Source organism: Trachurus japonicus, chromosome 9 (genome assembly GCF_045865225.1).
Source record: "Trachurus japonicus isolate A0001 chromosome 9, Traja_1.0".
NCBI classification, from domain to species: Eukaryota; Metazoa; Chordata; class Actinopteri; order Carangiformes; family Carangidae; genus Trachurus; species Trachurus japonicus.
In genome coordinates this window covers 25,981,857-25,990,420 of record NC_140915.1, presented here as the reverse complement: position 1 = coordinate 25,990,420, position 8,564 = coordinate 25,981,857, and the positions used below count along the sequence as shown (strand labels likewise).

General features: G+C 43.2%; 1 protein-coding gene across 2 annotated transcripts in view; it reads right to left on the bottom strand.

The window, feature by feature from the left end:
• The window catches only part of pip5k1bb (phosphatidylinositol-4-phosphate 5-kinase, type I, beta b), a 35,080-nt gene that overhangs the window by 2,852 nt on the left and 23,664 nt on the right, over positions 1–8,564 (bottom strand). For both annotated transcript variants that reach the window (XM_085787007.1, XM_085787008.1), the window contains exons 8-14: positions 6,117–6,319; positions 5,609–5,692; positions 4,742–4,790; positions 4,495–4,579; positions 3,347–3,505; positions 1,965–2,091; positions 25–148 (exon numbers count right to left, since the gene is read on the bottom strand). In XM_085787007.1, the coding sequence (XP_085643133.1) occupies positions 25–148; positions 1,965–2,091; positions 3,347–3,505; positions 4,495–4,579; positions 4,742–4,790; positions 5,609–5,692; positions 6,117–6,319 (831 nt within the window). The remainder of the gene's footprint in view (positions 1–24; positions 149–1,964; positions 2,092–3,346; positions 3,506–4,494; positions 4,580–4,741; positions 4,791–5,608; positions 5,693–6,116; positions 6,320–8,564) is intronic.

Genomic DNA, 8,564 nt, shown 5'->3' with positions numbered 1-8,564 from the left:
ACACGCAGATAACCAAAGCCTCACCAAATAGACATCAAGTACAGATCCGTCATCGCGGTCTATGTCCACATCCATGGTGCTCTGCTCAGAAGTGAGACATATAGCGCTGTCCTCCAGGGTAAACGTGGAGCTGGATGCAACGTCATCTCTGGAACAGAAAGAGATATTTTCACATGAAGCTGCGCAGTAGACAGTGCGAGAGAGTTTACTGTCCGGGTGAACGTAACGCAGCTGTATAAACACTTCTGGAGAAAGTGATGAAACCCATGCTGTCCAGAAACACAACATCGGGGTTTTATAGAAACTGTGACATCAAAGAGGTTAAAGAGATGAAGTGACTGTGAACAGGATGTGAAACCTGCCAGTTTCTTGATCACAGTACCACACCAAACAGAATCTTCTTCAAGACTTGCCAAGTCAGAACAAGACCATTGGTGGGGAAAAATAAAATCACACAACATCTAGTCAAAGCTTCACACACTTTAGGAAATTACAAAACTGATATTACAATTTCATTTTCGGTTCAGGGGAAGAATTGCTTAACAAGCTCGTAGTTCTGTTTCTGGGAAACGAAGAAAAGGTTAACTGAACTATCAAATGGATGAATGGCTATCACCCACCAAGACACAACATGCAACTATGCAGCCAATAGAAACTGTCACCTGACGCACGAGTAGTCAGTCATTACTTACATTACTTCCTTATTACATGAGCACTCAGAAGTCATTACTAAGTTACTGATAATTAGTACCAAGCCTCTCATTGTCCTTTACTTTAATCTCAACAGACCTGTAATGTTTCATGCCGGCATACCTTACAGTTTTGTCCTTATTGTCAAGTCAAGTCACAGTTTATTTATAAAGCACATTTAAAAAAACAACCTCAGTCGACCAAAGTGCTGTAGAGTTATAAAAAATACAAGATAGCTAATCATGGACAACATAATAATAAATAAAACAATACTAAGGATAGTAAGAAATTGCAGTACTGTAATAATATCTGTCCATACACACACATGCTGCCATGGCTGGTAAATGTATGACTTTAAATGTAGACATAAGACATGGTGCTACTCTGTTTGGTTCACAGTTGCGGTTGAGCCACCAGGGGGCGCTGAGAGCTGTTGTCTGTGTATATATATACATCAGGTGACTCCCTGATAAATTCAGGAATGTGTGTTTACTCCCTTGACCCTTGTGACTGAGCACTTTCACTGTTCAAAGTCAAGTGAAAGACAGGTGGAAGGTGGGAGAATTGTTTTATTTCAGAGCAATCCTTCCCTCAAACATCACAACACGAGGTGTTATTGGTGAAAATGACAGACCAGCTGTCAGGACAGGAATTACTCTTGATGGTTATACAGTCCCCACTGCCCCACTAGTCCTCTCCTCTCGCAGTCTTTTTACAGCGTAACGGCACAGAGTACAAGATCGTGTCAAAGCCACTGCTTAAATATTGATGATAGCAGTTGACAGAACAATGTCAGGGCAGCAGCAGGTGACTGGTGAGGGGACAAGACCGGACAAGTCGCACAATGGAGCCGAAGAAAGCAAGCAGAACCTGACACTGCCGGACAGGAGGACAGGCGAAAGATGATCAACTCTGGAAAGATTTGTGTAACTTCTACAGCAGTCCTTCTTCCGCGTTTTATAAATAACCGTGATAAAACTGTAGCCACCGACACGTCACTGTACTGTAGACTACACATGGAGGATGTTGTTGACATGTTGTCAAGCGAGTTGAGTCACCTGCTCCACGGCCCACGTCACCAATAAAAGACCATGTGACGTCAGCAGATGGGAAACAACAGCGTGGGTGTGTGTGTGTGAGTGAATGTGTCGGGGCGTGGCCAATTTGCATGCCTTCCTTCCTTCCCGTCCTTCAAGGCCACACTGTGTACATAACGCTGCTAAACAACCTCAGTGTCGGGATACAGGAGGAAACCAGTAGCAAAGACGCCGTACCTCTCCTCTGTTTGGTTGTCCACATTGACAAAGATGGAGGAGGTGGAGATGGTTCCCATGGAGGAGCCCTCGTAGAACAACGGGTTGGCGGGGACCAGGTCTGGACGCAGGTATGAACCGAACACAGCTGCGGAGAAAACATATGTACAAGACACGTGTGAATGATCTTTCCATCTGCCTGGTGAATTTCAACATCTTTCAAAATCCATTTCTTCCAGGTTGTGACACAGTTTTTCCCTTTTTTTATTTCTATTTTATTCTTTCTTATTAATTCATAGTCTCCAAGGCCAAGCAAAGATGAGACCAACTCTTTTTCTGCAGTCTGAGTAGTACTGACTGTCCACGACGAGTAAACCAACACCCACAGTCATGATTCCTTAGAGGACCCTAAATGCCCCATTAGTCTATCAATGTGATCACTTCGGCTTCATATAGGCTAGCTGTATTGATTATTGGATCAAATGATGATGATGAAGTCATCGTTGATATTCTATTGTGGTTTTTAAAAAAATCCTCATGGCTGAGACAGGACAGAACATGAGAGTTCATTTTAAAAGGCTCAAATAAAAGTGATATATAGTACATTTTCCAGTTTCCACTTCACACCCTGGAGTAAAGCAAATTTCCTCTGACCTTTCGGAGACTAATTTAGGAAGTGCAACAATCCTAATTGGTCTGTAGCAACACAGATGCTGGTCATAAAGAGAGAGTGGACACATGACTCAGTCTTTGTGCTCCACACCCACGCACACACCCTCCTTTCCTCCGGAGCAGCGTTGGCTCATACTCTCATACTCCTTCATCATGTCAAACACAAAGGCCAGACTCTGCTGTGCTGAACTCGCCGACACAAACTCCACATTCAGGCACACTTCTTGCATCGGAGTCAGATTGTGATCACGAGAGAGAGCGAGAGAGGAGGTGAGGATAACGCACACCGTAAACCCACATCTCTGTTATTACATATGCCCCATGGATACACACTGATGCTAATAACAAGGTAGCTTCTGTTTTCTTTCCATTAAGGCCGAGCACTGTATCAGTCAGTGACAGCTTCTTCCCTTGGTGCAGTGCTGAGAGGACAACATTTTTATGGCCGAAGGCAAGTGGCTGTTTATGGGCCTCGAGTGTTTCTGAAAAGCTTTAAAACGCAGCAAAAACCATGAGATGAATGGGAGGGGAATGCTCGATTAGAGATGGTGTTACAGTAAAATCGTTTAGGTTTTAGGTGTCAAACAATCTTATAAATTATTCAAACGCTTCCGTGAACAACCTTGAAAGTTGTCTTTTGTCTTACAAACAGTATGGGAAAATTGGTTCACTGTGCAACTAAAACGCTTCTCAAGGAAGGTTTTCCTCCTAGAAAATGTTGTTTCATGTACCTTGTCCGTCCAGACTGGCGAGGCTGCGGGCTCCTCCCAGCCTGTCCCTCCTGTCCTCCTCGTTCCTCTCATCTGCCTGCGATGAAAGGATCTCCTGAGAGGACGACTTCAGAGCTGGGATGGAAGTGCGAGTCCTCTTTGAAGGGGAGAATCGAAGTGCTGCAGAGCCAAACGGAGGACATGAGTCAGGGAGAGAAAAGGAAAGAGAGAGAGAGAGAGATTCAAGGTTCAGGGAAGCGGCAGCAGAATACGTAAGAGGAGGAGATAATTGGAGTAGATGGAGGATTCCCAACTGAAGCGATGTTCACACACAATAAAACTGCGACGCTTTGCCTCCAAAATTAGCAGTAAAGTTATTAAACTGTGCAAAATGCACAATGACGGCTACACAAGTCCCACCTCCCCTCCTCTCTGTTCTGCCTCCCAAGCAGGGCATGAAATGAAATCCTTTCCTGTCATCTCCTCTGATGGGACTTGGCGATGGCAAATAGCATGGCTAAATCCACAAATAATTGCCACGGCCATCCTAATTTCCACAAGAGAGGGGGGGTTCCTGCGTGGTTACATAACATTTGTTACTATATTTGACATTCATGCTAAGTTCTTACAGCTTCTTGCCTTTACCTACAGCCACAGAGAGAAACAAATGGTTTAAAGATATTGTGAGGATGAATCAGGCTGTGATGGCTGAAATCAGTTTACACAGACATTAAAATGGGGAATCGATGTCATCAATCAATATCTTTATTGGACTAAAGTGGTTTATTGACCTTAACTTGTTTAAGCAGGTCAGTGGTGTATAAGTGGACATTTTGTGCTTTTCTTTGTTGAGGTTTCTTTTTTTTATTGCCACATAACAGACTGTTTTGTATGACATAACCACATTATTGTCCACACATAACCAACACGAAGTCCTTCATTTAAAAGGATTAAAAGTCTGATATTTGAACCTAAAATTGAATCAGAGCTAAGATATGTGCACACAATGGATCATGTGCCTGATACAGCCACCTATTCAAGACACTAAATGCCCAGTAACAGACACTAAAAACAGCCCACAAACTCACTCTCCCTATCAGGTCAGAATTTCCTACATTCCACTTCCCATTGACCTGTATCATGTGACCATCATCAACCTGCAGACTTACGCTGAGTCTTCCTGAAGACCCGTGTGCTCATGAACTTGAGGAAGCGGCTGGCGTAAAAGCCAGGCCGGTGCACCGAGACAGAGTCCTGGAGACGTGCAGAAAAACAAAAACAAACCTTTATTAGTCGGTAGAAAGAGAGAGACAGTGTGTGTGTGTGTGTGTGTGTGTGTGTGTGTGTGTGTTTGTCCGAACAAGAGGCTCATTCATAAAAGTAGCAGTGTCAGATTTGAGCAAACTATCAACTTACACCATCGTACACCAGGGCTTTCCAAGAGTGTTCCAACTTTTTAATGAATCTGGGGAGAAACAAAATAAGAGGAAGCCTTGTCACACAAATATCCGCTTACACAACAACTTCCCCTTCATATGTGATCAAACCTGAGACGCTTCCTCGTTCCCTCTTGGTGCAAGGTTATGGTTACTGTCTAGAATTTTAGCAGAAAATACAAAATAGCTTGAAGTTACGTAACGTTTTTACCCTTTAAGGTCTACTGTACCTCTGACTGAGGCAAGCTAAGAGAAATAAGGCAAGATCAATGGAGACAAATTGAGCCCATTCATCCTTCCTCTCTGGCCTGATTCCACCTCACACACTATGTGCATTTGATACCCGGCACAAAACAGGTCAAGATTTATGTGACACTTTTAAATTTCCACAAGTTTGAAAAGCCGTTCAGCCAAAAGGCCTCCTCCTCCCGCCTCACTGCTCGCTGCCAGGACAAAGAAAATCAATGTGATAAATAAAGAAGACTGACTGCTGTGTCCCTTTAAATCCTGTTGGACAGCGAAAAAACGTCTCGAGTCCTTTGAGGCCTGTGGTAAAGAGGCTTGTAGCACTCTCCATCAGTGCAGGGTGATAATTCAACATTAAAAGGTCTTGTCATAGTGTGGGTAGTTACTCAGGGAGAAATGTACTATTCTGTCATATGGAACTACGACGTTCACCGCCTCATTCTCATCCTCACTGATTATTGATGAGACATTACATCTCATACAGACAGATAGACATGTGTTTCGTCCACACAGGTCATTTTAAGTTTTAAGAAGATCCCAGTATGAGAAATAAGATGGCAGAAGGTCTGTCAGCAGGTTTGTATAATCTAAAGACCAGTACCTGTAAGACTGTAGAATATCTATGATGCCCAGGAAGATGAGCAGCTTCTCTTCCTTGTGTGTTTTGGCAGGGATGCCACCCATCCTACAGCGGAGATAAAACACAGCAGCAGTCACACAGTCGTTCTGTTTTTCTTCTGCGGTGCTTGAAACGCTGCTCAAATAAAGGCAATATGCCTCTGCACTTTCACAAGTGTTTGTAAAAGAGGCACTTACAGTATTTACATTTGTCCGTATCGCCTTAAATATGCAGAACAGTGGCTGTGTTTGTATTTGTGTAGCTATGGTTATACGAGAGCCTGAGTGAGTGTGAGCCAGTGTGTGAGTGTCCTGTGCGAGGTATGAGCACAGTTGTGTAACTGTGAGAGAAAAGGTGGAGATTAAGAGACGGACAAAGGCAGAGTGTGCCTGCCCAAATACGTGTACATAATGTGTGTGTGTGTGTGTGTGTGTGTGTGTGTGTGTGTGTGTGTGTGTGTGTGTGCTTTCTGCCCGCTGAGCTGACTCACGTGTCGTCTGTGGTGAGGGCTTCAGCTGCCTTGCCGTCTCCCTGGATGGACTCCATGGCCGTGGAGTAGAGGACCCTCTGAGCCATCGGCCTCCTGCCGTCGCCCCCCGCCTGGCCCGACTCGCCCCCCTCCCTCTGGCTCTGGTCCAGGACGTGCACCCCCAGCAGAAGACTGTAGTCCATGATCTTAAAACTCTCCAACACCTACAAGTCCAAAGAAAGGAAGAATAGTGTTGATTGTTATATTGTAACTAACTTAGTATATGGTATATATGGTATATATTTATTTATGGAGATTTTATATATATTTATAAGGATATGTATGCAGTATATTTTTATTTTTGTACTTATATATAGATATTTATGAAGTGTATATATGGTATATATTTATATAGGTATATTATGTAGTTACAAGGATATCTGTGTAGTTACAAACTGAAGAATAGTTAAAAAGGGGTGGGAAATTAAAAAAGTTTTGTACTTCTTCCCACTCCTTTTTTGAACAATGTGCGGTGTTTTGTTATGTCTTGGCTTGACAAATAATTACATACTTTTTTTTTATACATGTTCGAAAATAAACATTCATTCATTCATTCAAAGGCAGATTTTACAAGAAAAGTTTGGTGATTCCACTGAGCCCAAACAGGACATTTCACATTTTCTGTGAGCTGTTTGAACATCGGAGAGGGTCATTTCCTGGAGTGGATCCTTCACTTTCAACTCCCCGATGGTTAACGTAATGCCACTATCAAGTGTTTTCAAAGACATGTTTTTTTTCCCCCCACCCAAAACACCTTCATGACCCAGAACGGTTCAGAGACTCAAAACCCAGAAAGCAAGCAAAAGGAAATCTCTGTTTAAACCAGGTTTGAGCTAAATAAACAAGGTGTTTCTCCACAGTGAGCCAAGTGTTACACATTGACCCGACTGAGGAGCCTTTCGCCCACTTTCCCACAGACGCTGCGACTTCACGTCTCCTGGTCTCCTCAAGCGGAGCAGTGTTGTGACGAGACAAGGGCGGAGAGAGAGAGGCGGGAACGGGACCAGGGTCAGGCTCAGGTAGCCAGGCTTATCTTATCTTATAACTTAGCCTGGAAAAAGACAAAAAAAAAATCTATCCTCATCATAGTCTAAGATTTTTCAATTTACAATTCATAAATAACACATTCATAGACTGCCCGGGAACAAGCCTGTGATATAATCACAGCGAGCCGTGACCCAGTATCCAGAGAAAACCGGCCTGTCTCTCTAAAGACTGTGAGACCAATGGTGTTTTGAAGATGATCTAAAACTCTCCCTCATCTATCTCTAGTTATACGCCTCCGCGTCGTCCATTAATTTCTGATAATGGACACCTCGTCGGGCATTATCCCTTACATAACTCATTTTCAACGCATTTTCAAAAAGACATTCCTCCTTGTTAGAGACGCCACTGATGCATAAAGTCAAATGTTCATTCACATGTGCGCATGCAAACACACAAACACAAAACAGACTTAATGACTGACTCAAACAAACAGTGGGGCTTTTGTCTGAGCTTTGCCAGTTCCATATCAACGATTTGCATCCCTTCACTCGAACTCCCCCAGCCTATTCAAACAGCAGCCATTTTGAACAGAGCCACGCAAACCAGGCTGCCTACAGAAGGCCATTACTGTGTGTCCTGGCCCCGGCTTTCCCCGAGCAAACAATCAAACCGTCACAACAGAAAGAAAACAGCTATGGTTGTTTCTTTGTGTGCTAAAGGTTTTCTTTGGATTCTGAAAAAAAATGCTGTTTATATGTACAGTACAAGTACAGAAAAATATCAGTGCAGTGAAAAAAATATAACTGATCCTTAAAGGTGTAACAGCCAAATGTTTGGGTCTCTCCCGTGGGCAACCTGCCCTCTGTTCCCATTTCAAAAACAGCTCATTTTCTTCCAGTGAATGGGAAAGACTAATCCTAACACTCCTGTAGGAAGAAAGCTTTGTCACAGCAGCCTCTGATCTTCAACAAATCTCTGATTCCTGTTTTTTTAGTTTATATATTCCTCCCTGTAACACTCCTCCACTCCTCCTGTCTATCTCTGTGCCAGCAGGGCTGTCGATTTCCCCATAGTGCTTGCTGGTGTGACACTAATACACTGCAAGCTTTCTTAAGTATGAGTCTGTGCGCTGGAAATACACAAATGGAGCCTCTTAAACTCTGGAGCAGCTGAAGCTTTGATACTCGTCCACTGACTCTGAGTCCTGTCACCATCACGGGGATGTTTCTAAAGTACGCCTCTATAATTCACGAGTACAACCTGTTACCCATGACACAACAAATTAGATTACAGACATGTGGTTTCTAATTTTGTCATTTGTTCAGACTTGTTAACGCAAATAGACTTTGATTGATGACAAATGGTTCCGCTGCATTTCTAGATTTTGCCATTTTCCTGGTAAAATCAGTTCCAAATAAAACC